We start from the raw sequence: 25,391 nt of genomic DNA, 5'->3' as shown, positions 1-25,391 counted from the left end.
CCCCAAAGATGTGCCGGTGAGGGGATGTGCCAGGGAACAGAAGCTGCCCCGAGAAAACAATTTCAAGGAAGAATAAATCGGTGCTCCGTTACATAAAAATGGCACAAGGCAGGGGCACCTGGGTGGCTCAGTCGGTTAAGTGTCTGCCTTCGGCTCAGGTCATGATCCCGGGGTCCTGGGATCGAGCCCCGTGTTGGGCTCCCTACTCAGTGGGGAGCCTGCTTCTCCCCCTCCCTCTGCTTGCCGCTCCCCCTGCTTTGTACTCTCTCTCTCTCTCAAATAAATAAATAAAATAAATAAATAAAATCTTAAAAAAAGGCACAAGGCAGATCTATACATAGTATAAAACCAAAGTGCTCCAAATGACAATAATTCTCAGCCCATCAGACCTCTTGAATGGCTATCTTTCCCTCCGTGTTCCTTTTATACTGATTCCAAGAAGAAATTTCTCCAATTAAGTACATGGGCTCCCGCCACCACCAGGCAGTTTCTTAGGATAAGGAAACTGTACCTCTGACGGAAGGCCTGGGATGGCTAAAACAGAAACAAAACTCTCTGCTGGCTTATCTCACTGATTTTCAGCTAGTCTATAAGTTGTCTTCCACGTACAAGTGAGAGCGTCCTCCACAGGATGCCTGGACACATGCTTTCCCCAGGCACAGGTCTGGTCCTGGACGGATCCCATTTGCTGTGGGTGCCAGCTTTGCTGTTAACGACCCCCCATGGCTCACGTTAAGGGCCTTCAGTGCTTGCACCCCACCTCCTATGTGCCCTCGGCCCACGGCACTCACCGAGGTAAACGAAGTAGGGAGACAGGATGCTCCCCAGGCGGGACGCTGTGGAGCTGACCCCCACGCCCATGTTTCTGACCACGGTGGGGTACAGCTCGGCCGTGTACACGTACACCATGGAGAAGGCAGCAGTGACTCCAAACTTGCCCACCATCACCAGGATGGTGGCCAAGTAATACAAACCTGGAGGGGAAGGGAAGAGAGTAGGAGGCACCAGCTCACACTACGCTGCTACCAGGGGGGGCTCGAAGCAAACATACTTTCTCCTTTTTGGGATGTGGGGGACAGTTTCTCTGATGTCCTGCTGTGGGCTAAGTGGCTGTAGCCAAGATGTCCCTCCAAGTTAATTACTGAGAGGAGGCTGGGACCTGTAGCTGTGTGAGGAGCCGCTCTTCTTAGCCTACAGACCACCGAGGTGAGCCCCTCAACAGCCCAAGTAGAGCTGTTCCAGTCCACAGGTCATTAAAGACATGCCTGTCAAGGGGTCAGGTGGCACCCCAGAACCACGCTCCGCATGCACAGTGGAATTAATGAAGGACCTGGGGATGAATGGGAGTGTCCCTCTACTTAGACCTCAACAATTCAAAGGCCAACAGACACCCAAGAATGATCCTCCGAACTACCCTGCTTGCCGTGCCAGTGGCAAGACTCTGAGTGGCCCGTGGGTCACCCTGGGCTCTGGGGTGAACCTCTATGTGTGTACCCTGATGGAGTCCCCTGCCAGGCTGCAGTGGGGCTGTTCCTGTGCAGAGTGCTGCCAGGCTCAGGGACCCACACACAATCCCCAGAGACCCCCAAATCCAGAGGTACACTGATAACTCTGGGCACCATGGTGGAATAGGAGGGTCCACAAACTGTTCAATGAATTGTGGAAAAGGGCTACCTCCCGCCCATCTGTGGGATACCAAGACAGTTTAAAAAATAAAATCCAGCTAATGGCCTGTGAGAACCATGCTGTTCCCGGCCCCTCCCTTCGTCTCTTCCAGCTCCCTCTTCTTCCTCACACACTCCAGGGTTCTGCCCTCCTCAGGCTCTCTGCTTCTTATTTCACCTATTTCTGCTCGACTGCCCCCTCTTCAGGGCCACTGTCCATGACCACTCTATAGAAACCTGTTCTCCACCGTCCTTTATTGTTATAAAAGGTAACCCAGTCCATACCATAGTAAGCATTTTATTTACTTGTCTGCTGTCTTCTCAACTAGAGTGTGAGCTCCAGGAGGGCCTGGGGATCTGCCCGACTTGTTTACTTCTGCGTCATTACTTCATGCCCTAAACACAGCGCCTAGCCCAGAGAGGCACTCTGGAGCTACTCATTGAATAAATAAATGACTAAAATAGTGCCAGGTTAAAAAGCCGTGGGTTTGGCTCTCTTTCCTCCCCCTTACTCTGCAGAGAAAAACACATATGCACTCATTAACTTGGGCAGAGAGTACCATTAACCACCAGCCCTATATGGCTGCTCTCACTACTCCCCCAAAGCCCCGGCCATGACCAGTGTCTGGTCCCAGGAGACACTGTCTCTTGATTTTTTTGGTGAAGGATGCAGATACTCAAGTGAGCTGTCATAGCATGATTTTCTTTGCTTTATGAACTGGGGGAGACAGCCCGGTAGAGGATGAGTGACTCAGCGAAAACCCCAGACCGCAGACGCACAGGGTGCCTACCTGGAGGCACCAGCTGCACGAAGAGGAGAACGCTGCCACCCAGGAAGAGGGCTGTGGCCATGGAATAGCGCCGGGGCAGGTGCTGCAGCAGCAGCCAGGCCAGCACGTACGCTGGGACTTCAACCACTGCCGAAAGGAAGCAGTTCACATAGATGTCCCCGTGCAAGTTCGGAGTGTCGAGGGAGAGCCCAAAATAGCCCACTGATATGGTCATCCTGAAACAGAGTGCAGGGCAGCAAAGCTGGAGAAGCAGCAGCCACGTGCCTCCCAGCCAGAACAACTTTAAAAACACAATTATTGCAGGAAATTCAAAACTATCCTTACCAGGAGGACAGCAGGTTTAACCCCAAGTCTTCTTAGGACAAAAGATAATTTTTTCCTAACCCCATGTTGGGCCAGAGCAATATCAGAGTGTCCCGGCAAAAAGGCTTATATAGTTTAGACAGATTTACTTTTTTGAACCCCGCCCCCCCACGCCGCCCAAAACCCAATAGAGCCTCCAACCTGCCTTTTGGCTTTAAAAACCCTGAGCTGAAGTACCTACAAAAGCTACTTCCCTCCCTTCTGACCCTCCCCAAATCCAGCAACTGCAGAAGGAGGGAGGGAATGAGCAGAGAGGCCGGTATCGAGTGGGGTGTGACAGGACTGGAGGGACAGGACAACGTAAGGAACAATCATTAGGTCAAACATTTGGAGAAAGATCTCCCCAGCAGACCTTCTGTCTGTGGCGTCCAGCCAGGAGGAGGCTGGACAGAGGCGGCAGACCCCAACCCCACTGTCCTCGTGGAGAAGAGGAGGAGCTCCCAATGGCGGGCCACGTCGTCTCTCCTCTGCGTCCTCCCCGGCGTCCCAGGCCTGGGCCCTGTCCCTAGTTGGCACTCTCTCTGCTGATGACCAGCACTCTTTGGCAAACCAGACCTTTATGGATTAGAAGGCTTTTAACTCATCTGCACGCTGAAACCACAGCTGCTACCATTCAGGGAAAAGGGAATGTCCAGGAGTCCCTGGGGAATCCAGAACTAGAGAAGCACCTGGGTGAACCACAGAAGAGGTGACTCATCACAGGCTTGCCAGTCTGTGGTGCAGGCTGAATGCTGGTCCTGTCTGAGGCCAACAGAAGGGTGGTGCACTGCCCTGAGGGATCCTGGGCCATTCCTTGGAAATGGGTGACTCACAGTACCCCTCCAGGGAGCCAAAAGCTGGCTGCCCCAAAGCTAGATGACTCTAGTAATAAGGACTTGGAGATGAAGTCTGCCTTTGTCACCCAGCAGGCTCAGGTATTCCAGAATCCCAAGGGTCTAGCCACTGAGCAAATGCTACTGAGGCACTAGGCTGTGTCCCCCTCTCTGGTAACTCACAAATGCCCTCTTGACACACTTGGAGAAATGCCTCATTAGAAGGAGCCTAAGGAGGCCATCTAGGCCATGGCCCTGCCTCCAGGACAGTCTCTGAACATCCCAGAGGGAAGATGTCCTGCTTCCACATTTCCAGACTACTTAGCAGTCTGTGTAATGTAAAGGACATAACGGTTTCCCTTAGATCCTTCTTAAAGGCCTCCCCTGTTCTCTTCAGTCACTGTCTGAGGCACAGGTGACAGAAACAAAACAGGGACCACAGTGACCAAGGATCTGCCTCAGGACCTGCAGGGATTCCCCGAAGACTCCACAGCTTCCCCCAAATCCCCCCAACAGATTTCATGCTCTTTTTCTGAGATTCCGTCAAGCTCAGATTATGATATGCCCACTTCCTTCATTGCAAGGCAGATCCTTTCTACTTTTTGATGACAAAGGCTTTCAGTTTTGGTCTGAGACACATCTGCAAATGAAAGCCACTGCCAGACGCTTTGTCTGGAAGCTTCAGGTAGGTCTCACTTACGCACCACAGAATTATGGACATGACGGTGACCATTCGGATATTCCGGGTTCGAAGCAGATCCAGAATGCTGTGGGACTGCTGCTTCTCAGAACTCAGGTCTTGCAGCTGCATGAGCAATACAATAAGGGCAAGGGGGGGAGAGGCTGGAGACTCGGGGATCCAAAAATATACCCAAAACCCCGCATCTCCGAGTTGGCGAGTGTTTTGTTTCTTTCTTGAAAAAAAGAGTAAGTATGGGGAGTGTATCTTGAGCTGTGAAACGCCTCCCCAGGCCTTGTCAATGACCCATTAGTGAAGGAGAATAAGGAGGAAAAGTAGGTGACTGGTCCCTCAGGGGATGCAGCCAAGGCGAGGCCCAAGCTGACAGCTCCCTCTTGGCCCCACCTCCAGCCTCCATCAGTGGCCACATTCCAGGGAGGCCTCTGAGCATTCCTTCCCAAGGCTGGCTCCCTGCCCTCTGGGTCAGAGAGAGAAACTGGCTCTGTAGTTTATTGATCTGATATTTTAAAAGAATTAATGTTTTGAGTCCTCATACCATGTAGTTACTGGTCTACTTCCAAGGAAAAAAATTTCAGATAGAAAAACAGGAAAATTGACCTCAGCTTCACCCAGAGTTAACTTCCTATGAAATCTGGCACAGCCAAGAACATTAATAAACCACATGTCTAAACACAGTGATGTTGCTTTCTTAAGCAAACCCAGCTTTGGAGTTTGTTTTTCTCGAGTTAGCAGTTCAACAAGAGGTCAGCTTTTGACTTAATGGAGCCCCCGAAATAGCCTCATTTCCTCAAAGATGCCAGTGGGGTTCTGGGTTCACCCAGACTGACCCCTCCACTGAAAAGCCATCAAGGCTTCACACTTAAAAGCCCTCCCTGCCATCTCCTCTCACCCTGATGCCTGTGCTTTACAGCCCCTTCCAATACACGCTCAGTGGGAGCTGTTGCTGGGCCAGCACTTAACTGTGAGGCCAGCAGGGCCCCAGCCAGCAGCTCTCTGATGCCTGTAGTAACTGGTCTCCCCTTCCTAAGCCCTGGGTCTGCATCCCGAGTCCCAGGCGTCTCTCACGTTCCTTCTGCAGACACTTCAGTGTGATTGTTGGTGGCTGTTCCCAGCAGATCAGAGACACATTCCAGAAGCCCATCAGCCAGCAATTATAACTTCTAACCTCTTGTAGTCATGAGACTAAGGAAAACTGCCTGCTGCAGAGGGTGGAGGGAGAGGGAACAGGAAGGAGAAGCAAGACCCAGGAATCAGGCAGAGCCAGGAAATTACTCATGGTGCATGAGAACAGGGTTTGCAAGAGGGGTGGAGTAGGGGGAAGGGGGGGATATCAAGAAGGACCTGGCTCCAAGGGGACATGCAACAACTAACAACTGGTGAGTGGAAGGAGGCTGAACATTTCTAACTCCAAACCTACCTCTGCTTCCTATTTTACATACTATATTTCTTTTTTTTTTTTTTTTAAAGATTTTATTTATTTATGTGATAGAGAGACAGCCAGTGAGAGAGGGAACACAGCAGGGGAGAGGGAGAGGAAGAAGCAGGCTCCCAGTGGAGGAGCCCGATGTGGGACTCGATCCCGGAACGCCGGGATCACGCCCTGAGCCGAAGGCAGACGCTCAACGACTGCGCTACCCAGGCGCCCCTTAAGATGAGAAACTACATAAGACATAAGAAACAATGATTTCCCACAATGCCAAATTCATGAAAGGCTGATTATTCAGACAATGCGTTATTCAAATTAATGGTTTAACTATATGATTGCCTAGAAAAGAATTACATAAAGTATGACAATTTAAAACCCACGGGAAAGGTGAAGAGATTTAGACAGTTGGTGCCTTCTCCCCAACTTGTGAATTTTAACAGGGCCTGCTTGGGGACAGCTGGGGCTCAGGCAGGGACAGGGCTGGGCTCCTGCGTGGTGCTGCCCTAACATCATGGTCATGAGACCCTCCCACCAGCTCCCTTGCAATGCTTACCTCACTTGACTCGAAGATAGTTGAAGGTGCAACGATCCCATTCATTTGGGCAGCCTTGCGGATGATCACCTCTGCCTCTTTAAGTCGTCCCTGAGAGATGAGCCATCGGGGGGACTCAGGGATGAACCTGGAAGTACAAGGAGCCATCCCGCTGAGACCATGCTGCCCAACAGACCAGGTGTAGCATATGTGGAGGTGGGAAAGGTGGTTTTAGAACCAGATGTGGGTTTGGGGAATGTCTGGTGTTTCCAGACCAAGCAAAGATATGGTTCACACCATACCCACTAAGGATCCAAAGTGCGAGCTTCTGAGTACCCTGGAGTGCACAAGGTTAGAGGCCTGCACACCACGCTGGGATTCCCCTTCAGGCTGGCCACCTCCATTTCTGAAGAGTGGTGGTGCCACCTGCTGGGCACTGAAGACATAGGCACAAGATGGGCTCCCGAAGCCTGGCTTCCGTGGTGGGCGCAGGCAAGCCCAGCCCCTGCCCTGCTGTACTCTCCTGCTTGGCCCCAGCATCCACAGAAGCTTCTGCACTGGCCTCTTAGCCTGTAGTTTTTCCTCACTCCCCACCTCAGAGCCATCCAAGTGACCTGTCAGACCCCCTACCTGTATTTCTCAAAGCAGCTAGGACTTTGGGGATCTTATTTTCTACCTCACTCGATGGCCCCTGTCCTTTGGTCATGACCAGGACCCAATGCTGTGCTCTGTGTCCTCTCCCATTATGCTCTGAAATGCTCTCAGCTCTGAGCAGAGCAGTGATCTCAACAACCCTACCTGCAAGGTGCGATTCCTGTCTCAGCCCCTCTGCTGTGTTCCCTCTCTTGGTAGGGAAGGCCTCCTCCCTGCCTGCCTAACTCCTCTATCTTGGAGGCCCATAGGGAGCCTGGCTTCCTCTGTGTAGCCACCCCGAGGACCCTCACTTCCAGTGCTCTCCCTCCAGTGGTGTGAGGCCTCAGGAACACACAGCCAGAACAGGGGCCTAGGCTGTCTTGTCAGTCTGATAACTTCCTGAAGGTCATGCTAGACCCCATCATCTCTCAGCTACTACTGCTTCTTCTCCCTGCACTTCGACTGGCCCAGCACAGGACTGAGAACAAGTCTGTTGATGTCTGGGGATTTCGTTTTGTTTTCTTTTTGGTTCTTCTGAGTGTGGAGAAAACATTCTTGAAATGACTTACAAAGAATTTATACTTCCCGTCTCTGGGAGCCCTAATAGGGATTTGTGGCTTGCTGCTGCCCCCTAGTGAACGCCAAACAGTGGACATCCGCTGGCGGGCACAGGCGACACTCACCACCAGAGAGCCGCACACAGCACCCCGGGCACCGTCAGCGCCAGCAGCAGCATCCGCCAGTCTCTGATGAAGTAGGCAAACAGTGGCAGCGTCATGAAGCCAAACGCGTAAAATATGCACACTCCTAACGTGGAGAATATGATACGAACTGACTTGCCAAGAATTTCTGTTCCTGTTCGTAACAAGGGACGCGGCATGTTAGTCCTTTAATTTAGGTCATTTCCTTATTCACCTTCTCTTGTATAATTCTCAACATATAGGAATTAAAGCAGCTATGCCCTACAGACGGATGGCATTCTGAACCTGCTGCAGGCTGACCACCTGCTGGGGTGCCCCCCGTGACCGCTTAGGCTTCTCAGGGATGGTTCCGCCTTGCAAACTGCATCACTTCCCCAAGCCATATGCTAAAGATGCCACGTGAGGCCTCAAAATGTAATCCTCCCGTGAGGAAGAATTTATGAAAGGGGAAGTCATCATGAAGGATACCCATGCGGGCTCAAGGAAATATTTTTAAGAAAAGATTACTTTATTGGATGTGAAGAGAAAGAAATAATCCTTTCAACATACCACCCAAGGAGCCCAAAGACCAACAAGCTAGAGTCAGATTCCTCCAGACAGTAAGACTGGTGACTCTTCAGTGAGAACAAGTCAAAGCCCCACAGTATATATTCAGAATTAAAACTCTGGGACTCAAGCCCCTTCATATCAATTCGTTCTCGCCAGTTTCACTGGACACAATGCTTTGCAGAAGAGGCAGCCTTCTTCCTTGGTGAGCCTGCCATTCGTGGCCCCTGCTCCTCATATCATGTCTCTATCTTTTCTTAGCAACCTCAGCTCTGGGAAGGTCCTGTTTTTTTCATGGATGATCTTGGGTGAATTCTAGTAAAATGGCTACTGAATACTAATGAGACCAAGGTGCACATCTCCGAGACCAGAAAAGATCTGGAACTCGGCATTCTGGCTGTCGTGCTCCTGGGGACTCAAGGTTGGGCAAACTGCATTCAGCACACAGCCCTGGTTGGTGTTGCTAGAGACCACTTCCCCTTGAGGGACACCACAGCCGTCTCTAGAGAGTGGGTGGTGGAGTGATGGTGAAACACAGGATCAAGTACTCAACTCCAACTTGATGGCCATACCCAGGACAAATGCTGCCACGTAGTTGGAGATCTGGCCCATGCCCACAAGGACAAACAGCACAGTAAACATCTCAAAGTTCTTCGAGAAGATCTGTAGGAAGCTGAAGCCCGTCTGCATGCCCATGGTCACAAAGAGCACGTTCTTCCGACCAAACCTGGGAAGGAAAAGAGAGTGACAGAGATCCAGCTGGGAGAAGGCGGCAGAAATGGGCCCCACCGGGAAGGACTTTCCCCAGAGCCATCCAGGGAGGGGTCATGGACGGTGCTGCCAGGGTAGAGGGCACAGACGCCGTCTCCCGTCCCGGTGCTGTTACTCGGCGTCCCCGCCCCCCCAGGATGAATGTGCGGCCCAGACACCAGGACCGCCTTCAAGGCAGTGCCAGAATTACGATAATGATTGCAAGAGATCAAAATGCATTCACTATGCTTAAATCCATACATTCATAATCGTTTTTTTTTTTAAAGAACTGGTTTACTTTGGAGAATGATAGAGAAGTCATTTTAAATGAAGAGTGGTAAATAGAGGGATAGAAACATTTGTCCTGAAATTCCTACGTAAAGTATATGAACAGGAACCAATAACGGATGAGGGAAAATATCATTGTATAAAAAAGTATTCCAACAACTAAATGAAAAACAAGTGATAAACTTAGAATATCCCCATTTTATATCATTCAGTAAATGGGCATTATGTTGGGGCATTATGTTTCAGTGACTGCTAACAGTCTTTTCAGGAAGACATAACTGAATTAGCATGATTCCTAGTCTCACTAAAGGGTATGAGCCTGGATCTGATGAAGTCTCCAGATCCAGCCACCAATTTGCAAGAAATGCAGAGAAAGGAGGATTAATGCTGACCTTGAGTACACCATGAGTGCACAGCCAGCAAAATCCAGACAGGGAAATTCTATGTGGAACAGCCCTGGCTGCAAAAGATAAAACGTCTGGCAAGGAAAAGGATGGAGGGAGAATCCCTGAGTCAATCCCGCAAAAACTTACCAAAATTTTTAAGTGTGCAAGACTAAAGTTGTGTTAAAGGATACACATCTGGCTGATAAAACTGCAAAAACCCCACAAGGAAGTGATTACTGTAACAGCCAGGCTGGTGGTTACTTATGGGGGGAGGCTGTGGTGCCTGGGATGGGACATGTGCACGGGGGCTCCTTGGTGGCCAGCAAGGTTCTATTTCTTGACTTGGTGGTAGGTACAAGGTTATTTCCCTGGAATAATTCATCAACGCACACATTTGTTCTGTGTGGTTTTCTGTATCTGTGTTCATTAAAAAAAATTTTTTTTTAATATTGGCTTTTTTGGTGGGTTTATTCTGTTTTAAAGACAGCATCATAGTCAGGGAGGAACAAGTCAATGTACTTCACTCAATCTAGCGGTTCAGCCTGACTCTGGCCAGGGCTGGCTGATACTCATTTTCATGCAATGAATGTATATTTGAACCTCAATTATATACTAGGCGCTAGGGATACAGGTGAATTATAAAACACAGACCAAAACTCTTGTTTCTACCCTCGAGGGGCTTATAGCCTACAGGTGGTAAGACAGGCAGGAATCATATTCTATCAAACACCATACTACTGAACGTGCAATCACACACTGACATGAGCATGCTGAAGGACTAGCGCCCAGGTTCACAAGAGACACGACCAAGGAACCTACCTGGTCTGAGAATAGGGGTTGGGGACGTGGGCATTCAGGGAAGGTCTCCCTGATGACGGGACACTGAGGTGAGGCCCAAAGAAGAAGTTATTATTGACAAGGGGGAGTAGGTGTAGGGACCAAGCTTTTGATGATATTCACTGTATACTGGAGGGGACCAACATTACATATGATAATACTTCTTATTTACCCATTTCTGATAGGTGCTATGAAGAAAAGGCACAAGGAAGCAGGTAATATAAACCAGGGACCCTGAATTAGCCTTCATGGTCAAGGAAGGTCATGGGAGTGGTAGGGGAATGCTGAGAAGAGCACACACAAGCATGGCTGGAGGGGGCATGAAGACCTGTGTAGACAGCAGCCAGCATGACGGCGTGAGCTGCTCAACAGAAGACCACAGGGGTTGGGGGGCACCAAGCTGCAAAAGGCCTTGTTGCCATGTTAAAGAGTTTGGCGCTTCTCTCCACTGAAACAGGTTGTCTGTTTGTTTTTGGTGCTACTGGCATCTAATAGGTAGAGGCCAGAGATGTTCTAAACATCCTAAAATGCCCAGGATAGTGTCCCGTAACACAAAATTCTCTGGCTCAAAATGTCAACAGTGCCAAGGTTGAGAAACCCTGTCTAGAAGGAGACCAAGTCCCCCTGCATTATTCTGTAACAAGAGCACCCAACATGCCAACCAAGGGAAGGTCCCTTCGTACAGGGAGACAGGTGTGACCTCTACTCATGCCTTCCCTTCCCATGGGCTCCCTGGGATGGATGGTAGGGAAGAGAAAGATCCAGCAAATCCTTACATAGCATCGGTCCTTAGCAACCAGTCTGGGGTTGGGCTCAGAAATGGTCACTTTCAAAGTCTGTCAATAAAATATCAACCACACATGTGCTTACAAAAATAGTAAGTTATCAGTCTACCTCTTCCCAGGGCTGTGCCCCTCTTGTAATTCATGCGCATAAAGGTAACTCAATAAGGTCAGATAAAATGTGGTGACCACCCAGGATTATTTTCATTGCTCTTGAATTTCAGCTTATTGATCTTTGCCCTCCACGAAAAGTTACTGTTGATATTCCAGACAAGCTTGGTCCCTACACCTACTACTGCTCTGAGGTCATTTGTTGACCTAGGGTTTTGAGCGAGCTTATTTAGCAGTAATGAGATCACAAACTGTCCGTACCACGGAGCCCGGCGCCTTCCCTGAGGGTGTCACCAAGCTTGAGGGGTGATGCTGGGAGCTGAAGGGAGGGCCTCAGCCCGAACAGCCACGCTTTTAGCTACTTTATTTACTTGACTTAGATGCCCTGCTTAAAAGAAGTCTGCTGATGAGATTTCTAGGGGGTTTGTAAAACACTGTACTTGCCCTTCAGAAGACTAAGGTGGTCCTCAACATACTCATTAATTTTGCTTCTACTGTTTCCTTGGGATCAGATCTGTGGAAATGAAACACTTTCCTCAGGCAATCATGGTGTTCATGGTAACCAGGTTCTCAGGCTAGCCCACAAAGGTCTGCTTAACCCATGACACAGCTGACCCAAGAAAATGCGCTGAGTTTCAACTTCAAACTTGGGGTACCTCCTCCTTGATTTTCACATCAAGGATATTCCTCTTTCAGCTGCCACTTAACCCCGTGACAGGGGATCTCCCAGCAGCCCACCTGGAAGGTCTCAAAGCTCTGTCCCGGGCAGCCCCTCTTTTCACTCTACACTCTGCCCGGGCAATCTCCTCTATGCTCCAGATGCCTTGCTGAGGGTCCTATGGAGCTGGCAATTCCCAAATGTGTTTCTCCAGCCCACACCTTTCCTGGAACACCAGAGCCACACATCCAACTGCAGGCTCACTTCATCCATTTAGGACTCTCATAGTCACCCCAAATTCAGTACGTTCAAACTGAGTTCCGCATCTTCTCCTACGAAATGTTCCTCTTCCAGAGTTCTTTGTCTTAGAGATGGGCATTGTCACCTGCTTGGTTGTAGAGGCCCGAAATTTTCTCCTGCATCCAACCCACAGCCAAGTCCTGTTGGCTGGACCTCCTACCTCTCTTCTCCATTTCTACCACGATCAGCCTAGTCCAAACCATCATCATTTCCCACATAAATTATTGTGACAGCCTCTTAATTGGTCTCTCCACAACCCCTCTTTCTTCCTTTCAATCCTTTCTCTGCAATGTTATCAGATAATCGTTAAAAAAATATATAAATCTGATTATGCCACACTCCTGCTTTATAAAACTCTCAATAGCTCCCACTGCTCTGTGACTAAAGCCCAAACTCCTACGTGTCATCAGCTAAGCCTGGCCTGCTCTTTTGCTTGGGCCTCCACCTGCCTCACCTGTTTCTTCTCTATCACTCTCCACACCTCCACCACAAAGGACTTTTTTCAGTTCCTTTTTTTTTTTTTTAAAGATTTTATTTATTTATTTGATACAGAGAGAGCGCACAATCAGGGGGAGCAGCAGGCAAAGGGAGAGGGAGAAGCAAGGCTTCCCACCGAGTGGAGAGACTGACGTGGGGCTCGATCCCAGGACCCTGGGATCACAACCTGAGCCGAAGGCAGACGCTTAACCAACTGAGCCACCAGGTGGCCCTTTTTTTCAGTTCCTAAAGTGTGCCACCTCTTCTTGAGTCCAGGCTTAATTAAGTACAGCTCTCTTTGCCCACAATGCTCCTTCCTCTCTCCATTCCTTTATCACTGGCTGATTTCTATTCCTCTTTCCACTCACCTTCTCAGGGCAGCTTCTCCGGGCCTCCTCCATCAGACCTTCTCTTAGCATCCTGTACTTCTTCTCTGTATCACTTACACCACGAAGGACAAGTATACCCCTCAGTTAGAAGTTTAATATATTCTGCCTTGCTAGAAGGCAAGTTCTAGAAGAGGATGGCCCGAGAACAGAGGGTCAAGAATCTTTGGGCCTAAATCCTAGCTCTGCCACTTGCTGGCTTTGGGACTGTGTAAGTCATTTAGCTCCTCTGGGTTTCATTTCCCCCACCTGTAAAATGAGAGTAATAATACTTCCTACTTCATAGGTTATGATGGGATTATTTGTTTTTCTTTCTTTTAAATTTGTACAGTGCTTCTAAGAGTGGCTGGCACATATTAGGTGCTGTGCGTTTGTTAGATAAATATAAGTAATCAATTGATGCTTGCAGCTAGATTAAGGATCTCGGGAAGCAAAGGTCTTTCCCCTGAAAGGGAATGTGGCTCAGGCTTGTCTACAATTGTCAAGCAGTGGTCATGGCCTATTGACTCTTCAATGCTCACTGGTGACTGCAAGAATTTGTCCCTTTTCTAATGGCTAGATGACACTTGGGAAACACAAATTTAGTGAGAAATGCACATATTCCTCATGAGGAATGGATTCTCAGGTAAAGACAATAATCTATAGAGGTAAACATGCCAGATATCACCTGAGTTTGCTACGGGATAATACAAGTTTGTTCTTAAAGTAGGATGACATTCTCACCCTGAACTCTATTAGACCCCAACCAGCTAGGAGGATGCTGGACTCCACTGGGTGATCCAGTACGACCAAGGACCTTGGTGAAGGCTACTCTTCTCACCATGGCCTTCTCCAACAGACTCTGGAGCCCTGGGGTAGGAAGATACCACATAATGGACCCCTCTGAGAACTTCAGGGAAACTATGGACCTTTCTCCAGAAAAAAAAATGTTCATATACAATCTCTAAAATTTTGCACATAATTTCAAGAGTAGAACTCCTTAAGCCATGGAATTTGAGTTAAAAGCTGTGGAATTACATAAACCACCTGCTTATGGGTCAAAATAGTACATATCCTGCTTGCTGTCAAGCAGGTGCTATAAGCACAGGTATCTTAGCTAAGGGGCATCAGCACTGTGAGCACAAGAGTTTTGCCCATTATGCCACTACTAGCTAGTGAGACCTCGTCTCCTCATGCACAGAGAATGATGGCTCGGGGAACACACAGAGGTGTGTCACTCACAGTACACCTTAAGATCGTCACAAAGTTCATGTGCATGTGTGTGGTGTCCACCTCTCCCATGCTCGGGGACATGAAAGAATCACCTAGGGAGGCCAGCCAGGCTGGCGCAAGAAGTGAATCATGGCATATCTCCCGGCCAACTGGATTATAGGTACACTTAGGTTGTCCTGCTCAGCAGGAATGAGGGAGAAGAGGTTGTTGGCTCTCTTTACTTGGTATGGAGTCTATACTACAGACACAGCTTCTTCTTCTTTTCAAACGCAAAGCCCTGGGATGAGATAACACTACCATCTGAGGTCAAGAGCCAGGCACATACATGCTCCTTGCTTCGTGCTTTGGTCCCCTGCAGCTGCAGCAGATAGACACCCACCTTACCTGTCTGAGAGCTGCCCCGAAACGAAGGAGCCCACCAGCACACCCACGAAAAACAAGGAGATTGTGAGTGGGGCCTTCCAGTCGTCCTCACACACCAGGTTCCACTGTAAGGGGAGCAAAGAGATGTATCACTCACTTCTTTTGTGAAATGTTTTAAATTTATGGCCTCTTGGAAAACGAAATGAGAATATCCTATATCCCTGCAGGCTCTGTTTACATTATTGCATGGGTACGTGAGCTCATTCAGGTAGGCAAAGGCTTGTGTGGACAGCAAAGCAGACAGGGTCCCCCCTCACAGGAAGAGTGAGCCCTTTCCCATCCTGATTTTCATAGCTTTCAGCTCCATTGTTCTGCTATAAATTGGAGGAGGGAGGATAGGTAGGGAGCAAGTACAGTGTCCATCTGTCAATCCAGGAGAAGGTGAGGTCTTTCATGGTTACTTCTAAGAATCCGGGGGGAGCCCAGAGCTGTGGACAGGGCAGGGCACCCTTTCAGTGGGCTTCAGGCCATAGACAGGAATGGCACACGAATGGTTCCAGAGCAGGGCTCTGGGGCTCTAAGAGTCAAGGCATCCAGCAAGGGACTGCGACCAGAGGGCCTGGGTACGTACCATCTGAATCTGTTCTTGCAGTTCTGTTCAGGGCCCCCCTCTGAGCCAATGAGCCCTGGGACACTCAGGTGACATTTACAGCTGGGATCCCTGATGCCGTGCCCACAACACTAGGCCCAGTTACAGCCAAGAGCTCTGAGCTGGGAGTCAAGAAACTGGGTTTAGCTTCTACTCCACTGTAACTGGTTATCCAACATCAGACAAGATTCCCACCCCCCCATTTTGCCTTTTTCCCCAAGTATAAAACAGGGATGGGGGTATGGAACAGGCTGCACTGTTTCCCAGCTTGCAATGTGCAGTTCCATCTACAGTTCCCATGAAAAGAGGTCTGCAGGCAGGGGGAAGCAGTGGAACATTCAGACGCTGGGTCGTCCCAGCCTAACAAGGAGCCAAAAAAAAGAAGAAAAAGCAAAACAAAAAGCTTGGTGGTTCCCAGAAAAATGTTTCCCAGAACAGAGAGATGGTGCTCAGTAATCACCAAGAAGGCTGCCCTCCAGAGAATTCAGAACCTGGCCCGCCTGGTGCCAGGCTGCTGGCCTATGCTCCGTGGGGCCTGCTGGCTCCCCAGTAACGGAGGCAGGGGGAATGTGCGGCTTCCAAGAAAGCATTTCTTCCAGGCCAGTGACAGAGGGAAAAACAAGTCTGCTTCCCTGCTGGGCAGTGTGTGCACACAGCCTGCGGGCACCTCAGAGGGGCGGGAAGCAGTCCCCAGGGTGGACATGAAGAACCCCCGCAGCTCATGATGAGGATCACTTAGCCGCACAGCTGGCTCTTCACTCCGGAATAAACCTTGGATGGGCTGAGAATGGTGTGGTGACCACCCCCCCCCCGCCACAAGGAAGAAGTGGAGATCTCAAACTCAGATCTAGAGAAAGTTCAGATTAGCAGGAGGCAAGAATACTGGAGCACCAATGCCGGGGTACTCAGGCGATAGCAGCCCTCCCACCTCTGTAGCCTCGGTGGTGCTAGCACCTAGACACCACCTCTCTTCTAGAAGGGTGAGTGCTCCAAGGGCAGCTTCCATACAGACAGGGCTGCTAAAGTCAGGATGGGATGGGGCACCTGGGTGGCTCAGTCGGTGAAGCGTCTGCCTTCGACTCACGTCATGATCCCAGCGCTGGGTCCTGGGATTGAGCCCCGCATCGGTCTCCTTGCTCATCAGGGAGCCTGCTTCTCCCTCTGCCTGCCGCTCCCACTATTTGTGCTCTTTTTTTCTCTATCTCTCTGACAAATAAATAAAATATTGAAAGAAAAAGAAAAAGAGGGGCGCCTGGGTGGCACAGTGGTTAAGCGTCTGCCTTCGGCTCAGGGCGTGATCCCGGCGTTCTGGGATCGAGCCCCACATCAGGCTCCTCCGCTATGAGCCTGCTTCTTCCTCTCCCACTCCCCTGCTTGTGTTTCCTCTCTCGCTGGCTGTCTCTATCTCTGTCGAATAAATAAATAAAATCTTTTAAAAAAAAAAAAAAAGAGAGAGAGAGAGAGAGAGGGAGGGAGGAGAAAGGAAAAGAAAAAAGAAAAGAGAAAAAAGAAAAAAAGGAAGTCGGTCAGTCAGAATGAGAGTGGCCAGCGAGCCAGAGCTAGGAGCCTGGTGAGGGGCTACCGGCCTCCGAGTGTTAGGTAAAGTGTTAGGGGGAGCTTCAGGGGCCAGATTACAGCCGTCACTGCTCTGATAATGGGATCCATTTCCAGTGAGCATGCATTAACTTTTGTAGCAACAGAGATGAAAAAAGGAAGAAAGGGTCAGTAGCTGCTTTTCACTAGGACTCTCACGAGGGTTTGGGACTCCTACAGCTGAGTGAGACTACAAACCCACAGGGGCTTCTACGCTCCCCCGCCCCCACAATGTCGGGTCCCCCAGTACCGGCTGGAATTCTGGGCTGACAAGGCCAGCTGCTACCTGAAACCAGGTCAGACTATGCTCTGCAGCAGACAAGGTATCTGTCATGCTCATCTTGGGGTAGGTTGCCAGAGCATCTCTCCAGGGCCAGCAGCCTCACCCCCACCACTGGGTCCAGCCTGTCCTTACTCCGGGCAAATGTGTAACTCCCTGGAGTAACTGGGCTCTCAATCCACCACTGACAATTGTTTTTTTGTTTGTTTGTTTGTTTGTTTCTTTTTTGGGGGGAGGGGCAGAGGGAGAGGGAAAGAGTGAATCTTAAGCCGGCTCCACGCCCAGTGCAGAGCCCTGCATGGGGCTCGATCTCACGACCCTGAGATATTGACCTGAGCAGAAATCAAGAGTCGGAAGCTTAACCAACTGAGCTGCGCAGGCGCCCCCACCACTGATGATTCTTAACAATCCTCAAGCCCTGGTTTTGGGCCCTCCAAAAGCCAACATAAGTTAATACTTCCTTCCCACTGGCCACAGGGAGCCTATGGATAGGGCCAGGAGAGATAATAGGTCTCAAAAAATGAACACAAGGGCAGGCATGGACCATATCCTACCCAGCCAAGCCACTCACTTACCTGTCAACCACCAAATGGATTGGGGTGGGGCCAGGATGAAAAGCCCAATGGAGTCCAAGCTATGCATCTAAGGCTGGTTGCGTTTGCAAAGGAATCTAGTGTTCCTATACTGAGCTCCTGGCTCCCCAGCTGGGACTAAAGCAGCTACAGACTAGTCCACTGATGCTTCCACTTGCTGTGTGGGATGGGCTGTACTGGCTGATGATAACAAGTCTCAGAGTTAGAACTAAATGTGTGGGTTTAGGATTCAAGTCATGAGTCTAGCATTGTGACCCCTCAGCTGGGTGAGATGTGAGAGTGGGCACACCCTGAAAAACATCTGGAAGCCACTCTGGCAAGGGGCCTGACTTGTCACCCTTCCTGGTCAGAAATGTGCCTCTCTAGTTGTGATGCCTCCATGGATCTCTCTCTCTTTGTCTCGGAGCTTTTCAAATTGTACACTTATGTGCCGTTTCTTATGTGTCAGTTACACCTCAATAAAGCTGTTAACATTTTTAAGAAGTGAGAGAATTGTGTCTCTCGTACACACTATATAATTAGAGCTGCTTCTCAGTTATGAGATATAGAGAGATGATGTAGTTCCCTGGGACTAAATGTTCTTACTTGTGAATTGGCTGGAAGGGAAAAAAGATAGGGTCAGTGCCCATAGGGCAGAAGCTCTTCCCTGAGATGTTCCTAGCCTGACCGCATCGATGGTCATCGATGGTCAAACACCCTGATAAGCACCACCTGTTACTGAATGCCATGTATTCCTACCCACATTTTGTCCTGCCTGCTGCTGCAGTTAATGGCAGATCCTTGCCCCAAGGGTGTCAGGGCAAGAAGACAAAGGATTTGCTGCTATGTCCTCTATAATGCCTGCCAGCACCCTGCAGAGGAGAGGCTGTTTGGTACATAGGTGAGTGGGGGAAAAGGTGAATAAAAGGGCTGTTAACTTTCAACACCATAGTATCCTTTGGGCTTGGACCTTAGGCTTGGCTGCTCAAAACCCATATGAACCCTGAACTTTAATCTCTAGGATAGATTTTACTTATTTATTTATTTTTTTGCTCCTTCACCCACTTCCCTGTGTCAGCTCTAAGAACTTTGACCCAGGGTGTTGCTTCTCAGCTAGCTAGAGTGGGGCTCCATCTGACCACTCATGGCCAGATATGTCTGCTACGACTGTATGTGCACAGGGGCCTCAGGGACCCCTGCAAGTGACCTCTCTGGCTTGCCATCAGCTCCGAAGGCAAGGCTAAGGGTCTGCATTTCCCTTAAGTGAGAGCAAGGACTTAACAGTGAGGCACAAGCTCCAGGTCTTTCCACAAAGAAGTCAGCCCAGCCCTGCCTCCCAGGTTGACGTGGCTTTTCTTTCAGGAGGCCCTCCTATCTTCCAAGAGTATCTATACATGAGATAAGACTGACAGAAAAGACAGTCCAGAGCAAGAGGCGTTTCATGACAAGAAGGAGTAAGAATATATTGCTACGGGCTGGGGGAGGAGACTTCAAAGATCAGAAAGGACAGAAGCAAAGGGACACAGACAACTGCCAGGTCTTAGGTAAAGGGACCCCAACTCATGGCTGCCAGAAGGGCTCTAAGTTTCTAAAAGAATATTTCTGGCTGCAAGCTGGGCTAGGGAGACACCTAAAAGCAGGCAGCACAGGCAGCCCGAGAAATCACCCAGGTTTCAGAGGAGGGGGCAGTCCTGGGCCAAGAAGCACTCAGGGATTGGAGCAGCCCTGCCAGGTGGGATGGCTGATTCTCCAGTACTCCAGGCATGAATGAGGGGCTGGGAAAGGGGCCAGCTTAGAAGCACGGGGACCACCAAACTATTCCCAAAACACTCCCTTTCACCTCAGAGTGTCACCTCCTCTCCACCAATCCCAACACCTTGTTGCAGATCCATATAGGCACAAGCCACAGTTTGTGGGCTGGGCCGTTACATTTTCTTTAAAATATTTCAGTCAATGCTTTTTGACCAGCCCCAAGTTTCCTTTCTATGAATTAAACTGTCCTTTCCTTCTTTAGCTCTCAAACTTCAGGCATTTCTTAAATTGTTCACTAATACATTCAACAAAAATTTCCCTGAGTACCTCTGTCTGTATCCAGCATGTCAGGGAGATGCCAAGATGTAAAACTACCACAAAGTTTAGTATTACACATTCATATTTCAACAAAGAAAAAAAATCAAGCAGGAGATCTACAATTTTCATCTTCTGTTGAAAAACAAAGAAGAATTTAATACCAATGTACTTAAAAACACCTCTATTTATGATCTGGGGCAGAGGGTAGGCTTGAAACATTTAGCAGACACAGGGCTAGTTGCAGTGGTCAGTAGGCCAGGTCTGGGTTGAAAAAAAATCAGAATGTTAATGCAGTAACTTCCAACTGTTCACCTGGGAGGAACAAGCAGCCTCAGACTTAAGAGTCAGGCATTGCAGCATCCCAAAACAAAGGGCTAAGTAATGTATTAACCTCGCCTCCCCAAAAAGGCTGACAGCCTATAAGTAGGTAAAAGGGCACACAGCTCTTATGAAACTGCTAAGACAGCGAAATAAATAGGCTAAATACAAAAAAAGAAAGACTGACATTAGCAGCAATGTAGCTGCTGCTCAAGGACCCTTCCATTAGAGCCAACCTTTGGGAGCTCATCAGTGCCACCACCAGCCTCAGCCCAAGATAGGACAGGGGCAGTGAAGCAAGACCAAACGGCTAGGGTAAGCTGAGGGAACCTAGACATCAGGGTAAAACCCAAAAAGATGCCATGAGCTTCTTCTGACTTCACTGCCTCCCCCTACCATGGGCAGCCAGAAGCAGAATTTGCAGGGACTCCTATGTCGTGAAGTATGGCTTCTCCTTGGTGGCCTCTGCCAGCAACCTGAGGGACAGCCTCTGTTCCTACAACTCTCATTGGCTTCCAGGAGTATGACAGACTTGCTTGTGAGGCATAACAAGCCTGAGGACACTGGAATGATGTCACTAGCTGAGAGATCCCGGTGGGACTCAGATCACACTCCTACTACATTTTTGTGGGAGTTAAGGAGGCACAGATGCTGGGGACATCAAACGTCCAAACATACAGAGAGACAGAGCACACACGCAAGTCTCAGAGCAGTGATTAGATTTCCCTGAAGGGTGACACCCCCAGAAGAAACATAAGAGGGGCCTCAGGACCCCTGTAAGCCCCTTTGAGTCTCCAGTAGGGTTTAATGCCATACCAGGATCCATGTACCCTCCCCGTTAGCCCTTTCCCTGTGAACCCTGCCCTCCTAGGTTGTTGCCTGCTGTTCCAGTCTTTGCATCTGAAGAGCTAACCACCCCAGACTCAGAGAGGCTGCCACCTCCAGGAAGCTCTCCCAATCTGTGAATCTCTGATCCTGAACTCAGAGAAACTGGTGCCTGTTCAGGACTCTTCTCACTGTTCTGTTAGCTCATTTCTGCTGAAGACTCAGGAGAGTTAGAGTTCCAGCCCCTGAGTAAGATGCAAGGCACATGGACAAGCCATACATGTGGCTCTAATGACTGCAGGGTCACCAGGGAACAGACAAAGCCATCCAAAAAAGAAAATCCAAGGGGTTCAGGAATGAGAAGTTCCCACCCCCCACACACAATTCCTAGGAAAAAGGTGGTATGCTTTAACTAAATCTGACCAACGACACTGCCTTCGAATACTGTAAAACATCCCAGGGCAACAAGTCACCCTGAATGGATCTTCAGATGCGTGCACCCTAAAATTCTGATAACTAATATAAGCAAAAGGTAAACAATTTCTGATAGGGTATGACCAGAACGTCATTTTGGGGTGAGGGTGGGTGAGGAAAGAGTAACTGGAGAAGGGAGCATGTGACCATTTCATACACATGCTTCCTTTAGCTTTAGAAGTTCTTCAAGAAGTAAGAGTAGTGTTTCTCTCTGTCAACAGATGCCAAGAGACTAGAGGAAAAACTGTGACAGCCCAATAGCCCAAGCTCTGGCTCTGCTCCACTCAACACTCCCACCTCCATCTAGAAGAAGTTTTCGATTATTCAGGATCTTAGAGTATCTACCAGGGGCCACCACGGCCTTCTTGGCTCCCTCTTCAATGTGGCCATCAAGAAAGGTGGCCAGGGGGCGCCTGGGTGGCACAGCGGTTGGGCGTCTGCCCTCGGCTCAGGGCGTGATCCCGGAGTTATGGGATCGAGCCCCACATCAGGCTCCTCCGCTGGGAGTCTGCTTCTTCCTCTCCCACTCCCCCTGCTTGTGTTCCCTTTCTCGCTGGCTGTCTATCTCTGTCAAATAAATAAATAAAATCTTAAAAAAAAAAAAAAAAAGAAAGAAAGAAAGGTGGCCAGCAGGGCACCCGTGCTATGAAGGACATGGTCTGGTTAGAAGTCACTTCGCAAAGTGGTGCCTGGAGGATGCCCACTTTGAGGTGTGTAGTGTGTCGGGGAGAGAGGGACAGCATCCAGCGCGAAGGTCCTCCCCACGTTCCGGTCCCCGGCCTCGGCGCGGGGACTAATACCCACCTCGGTCACGATGGTGGACAGGTAGACGTCCTGGCTGAACTCCCAGCCATCCACGCAGCTCTCCTGCTCCAGCTTCTCCAGGTTCACGTCGCGCCCCGGCTCCAGCCCGAGCGCCGAGAAGTTGGCGATAGCCGCGAGCCGGTAGCGCCGGCAGCTGTGAGGCACCTCGCGGCCGTCCTGCAGCCGCAGCGGGATACTGTGGTTGCGCCACGCACGGCTCAGGTTCGCGGTGTCCGGCACCCGGCAGCGGTGTTCCGGGACTGCGGCCAGGAACACGACTGACATTCCATTGAAGCCGTTGGGGATGATGCTGGCGCTGAGCAGGAAGAAGATGAGGCGCTGGAAGGGCCCCCACTCGCCCAGGAAGGTGGTCGCCTCGTCGTAGTCCCGCATGCCGCCTGCAGCGGCCCGCGGCGCGCGGCCCGGGGTCGAAGGACGCGGTGCCGCGCGGGGGCGGGGGCAGAGGCGGAGCGTGCGCGCGCGTGCGCGTCGGGCCCTCGCCTCGCTACCGAACGCAGGACCGGCCGAAAGACGGCTCTCGGGTAGAGGAAGCTCGCGAGCTCCCGCCGCCCCGGCGACCCGCCTTACATAGAGCTCAAGGCCGGGGCGGGCTCTGGGACTGGGCTATGCGGCACGACCAGGGCGGGGGCGGGGCTGGGGCTGTGCGTGACGGCGGGGGGGAGGGCCCGGGCCGCCGCGCGTACCTGGGGCTCGCGCGGAGCAGCTGACGCGGGGTCTGGTGGTTCCGGCCGACCCTCGGCGAGCTCAGCCTCGAGCTTGCAGCCCAGGTAGTCCTGGCTCGGCTAAGGAAGGCAGCGAAACTCGGACCCCCGGTGTCTGAGGCCAAGGTTGCTGGCCCAGCGCGGAGCCAGGGGACGGGATGTGTAGACAAGCCGGGTGCGAGGCTCAAGTATTAAAAATACCGTCCCTCCACCCCCGCCAACTTTTTGCTGAGAGACTGTGACTGGCCCAGAGTCTCACTGTCAATTAGCTGCCCTTGACACCGCCCATCCTTGTGAGAGTGGGAGGGATTATTTTGAAACCGGAACCGTTAATTACCCCAATGGAGAGGCTGGGAGCATTGACTTTTAATTCTCATCCAAATGCCCTTTCCATACTTTGGTCTGCAACAAATCCCCTTTGTTGGCCTTTAACTTGTTAAAACAAACGTAAAAATTTAACTTCAACAGTATTGTCGATCCGAGTCTAGGATTAAATGTTTCTCTCAGATTAGGCATTTCTGCACAGTTAACTCAATAGTTGGTAAAAACAAAAACCAAAAACCAAAAAGCTAGATAGTTCTAAAGCCTCACTGTCCAATAGAATACAATTGTAATTTAAATTTTTCTAGTAGTCATATTAATAAAGTTACGAGATTTAGCAAATAAAAATATAAAAAACCAGTTAAAATATGGATTTCAGTTATACAAGAAATAATTTTATAGTATTAAAATATAAGCAGGGACATAGGAAATTTAGCTGTAACTGGATGTCCTCTGTTTTTATCTGGCAACCCTACATATTAAGAAAAGTAAAAAAGAATGGATGAAATTAATGTTAATATATTTAATCCAATATGTCCAACATTATCATTTCATCATGTAATCAATATAGAAATTATTGAGATATTTTACATTCTAATATAAAAAAACATTTGTCTTACATCCTTTTCATTTCCACCAATCTTAAGAATCTAGCTTGTATTTTATAGCACATTTCAGTTTGTATTAACCACATTTTAAGTGCTCTGTGGCCACATGTAGCTTTAGTGGCTATATTGTTGGACAGCACTGTTATAAAGCCTTTAAGAATGAGGGCTGCTGAATTTGACATTGAAGTATATTCCTTTTTGTAATAACAGCGGCTTAGTGATGGAGAACTTATTGTACATTTTTAAATGTGATATACCGGATAAACACTATTTAATAGTGATTATATTCTAAATTGAAAATAAAAATAAAGAAGGGCAAGCCAGCATGTTTTATGCAGGGAAATACAAACATTTCCTTAAAGCATAATAGAATTTTTTAAAAATTAAGATGAAAATGTTAACACAGGTATTAGTCATTTTGTTTATACTTAGTGTTCAATATTCCTGCCCTCAGAAGATGGCTGACTATGCCTTTCAGAAATACACTTAATCCTTTCTAACATCTTATCTCAAGTAACAGCCCTTTTCTGGAACTAACTGAAAGGGAAAAACCAAGCTTCTTGAAAATAAACTTGTTTCTTGTATCAATTCTCAAAATTGTTTCAATATTTCAAAATAAACGAAAGCTTCTATGAGAAGAATGCTGACCTGTGTCCAGACCAAACAATGTGAAAAAGTCTTAGTTTAAGAAACATCAGTTGGACATCAGAAAACACTCCTGAAAGGGTTTGAAAACAATTCAATACGTTACAGGAGAAGCTGCAGATCTTAAGAAAACAAACGTTTTGTCAAAAACCTCTTGTCCATGTGTGCAAAGCAAAGAGCAACCTGTATGTAGCCCCATCTTCCAGTTCTAGGTGGGTCAGTGATTACTATCTGAATGTTATTATTATTGAAATTGCTTCTTTTAAAAGATTGAATTTATACTCTGAGAGAATTAGTTACTTGAGGCCCTCCAACATTCAAGATTCTGAGTGTAGGATGTTCCTATTTTATAAATAACAGAAAGTAAAACTAATTTACACCACAGATAGCAGATTCAGGGTTAGAATCCTAGTTTGTTTTTATGTTTATATAATTTTCTGTTTCTGTTTCTTTTTTTTTAATGATTTTTTATTATATTATGTTAGTCACCATACAGTACATCCCCGGTTTCCGATGTAGAATCCTAGTTTAAATGGATTACAATGCTAGCAGACATGGCAGCTGGTCTCCAAGATGACACCCAGTGATCCCTGCCTGCTGATAGTCATATCCTACGTAGTCCCCACCCGCTTTTTACCAGGATTGGTCTCTGTGACCAGTAGCAGAGAGTAGAAGTGATGTTTCATCACTTTAGTGACTATGTTTTACAAGATTTCTATCTTCAGTGTTTCTTTGTTTCTTCACTCTCCCCTCCCCCCTCTCTCTTTCTTTTGGACAATCTAGTTGTAATGT

General features: G+C 48.9%; 1 protein-coding gene across 10 annotated transcripts in view; it reads right to left on the bottom strand.

The window, feature by feature from the left end:
• Positions 1–22,916, bottom strand: part of LOC113261710 (organic cation/carnitine transporter 2) — a 31,778-nt gene extending 8,862 nt beyond the window's left edge. For 2 of the 10 annotated variants that reach the window (XM_048221240.2, XM_048221239.2), the window contains exons 1-8: positions 22,304–22,911; positions 14,740–14,843; positions 8,722–8,895; positions 7,605–7,667; positions 6,310–6,436; positions 4,335–4,435; positions 2,456–2,670; positions 792–974 (exon numbers count right to left, since the gene is read on the bottom strand). In XM_048221240.2, coding sequence (XP_048077197.1) covers positions 792–974; positions 2,456–2,670; positions 4,335–4,435; positions 6,310–6,436; positions 7,605–7,667; positions 8,722–8,895; positions 14,740–14,843; positions 22,304–22,696 — 1,360 coding nt within the window. In that variant the 5' untranslated portion in view covers positions 22,697–22,911. Of the gene's footprint in view, positions 1–791; positions 975–2,455; positions 2,671–4,334; positions 4,436–6,309; positions 6,437–7,604; positions 7,777–8,721; positions 8,896–14,739; positions 14,844–22,303 lie in introns of all 10 variants that reach the window. The other 8 variants (XM_048221238.2, XM_048221237.2, XM_026507945.4 and 5 more) reach the window with 6 other exon arrangements.
• Positions 22,917–25,391: the final 2,475 nt, after the last annotated feature.

The sequence above is a fragment of the Ursus arctos genome, unplaced genomic scaffold, assembly GCF_023065955.2.
Source record: "Ursus arctos isolate Adak ecotype North America unplaced genomic scaffold, UrsArc2.0 scaffold_5, whole genome shotgun sequence".
Lineage (NCBI taxonomy): Eukaryota > Metazoa > Chordata > Mammalia > Carnivora > Ursidae > Ursus > Ursus arctos.
This window is presented reverse-complemented; position numbering and strand designations above follow the sequence as displayed.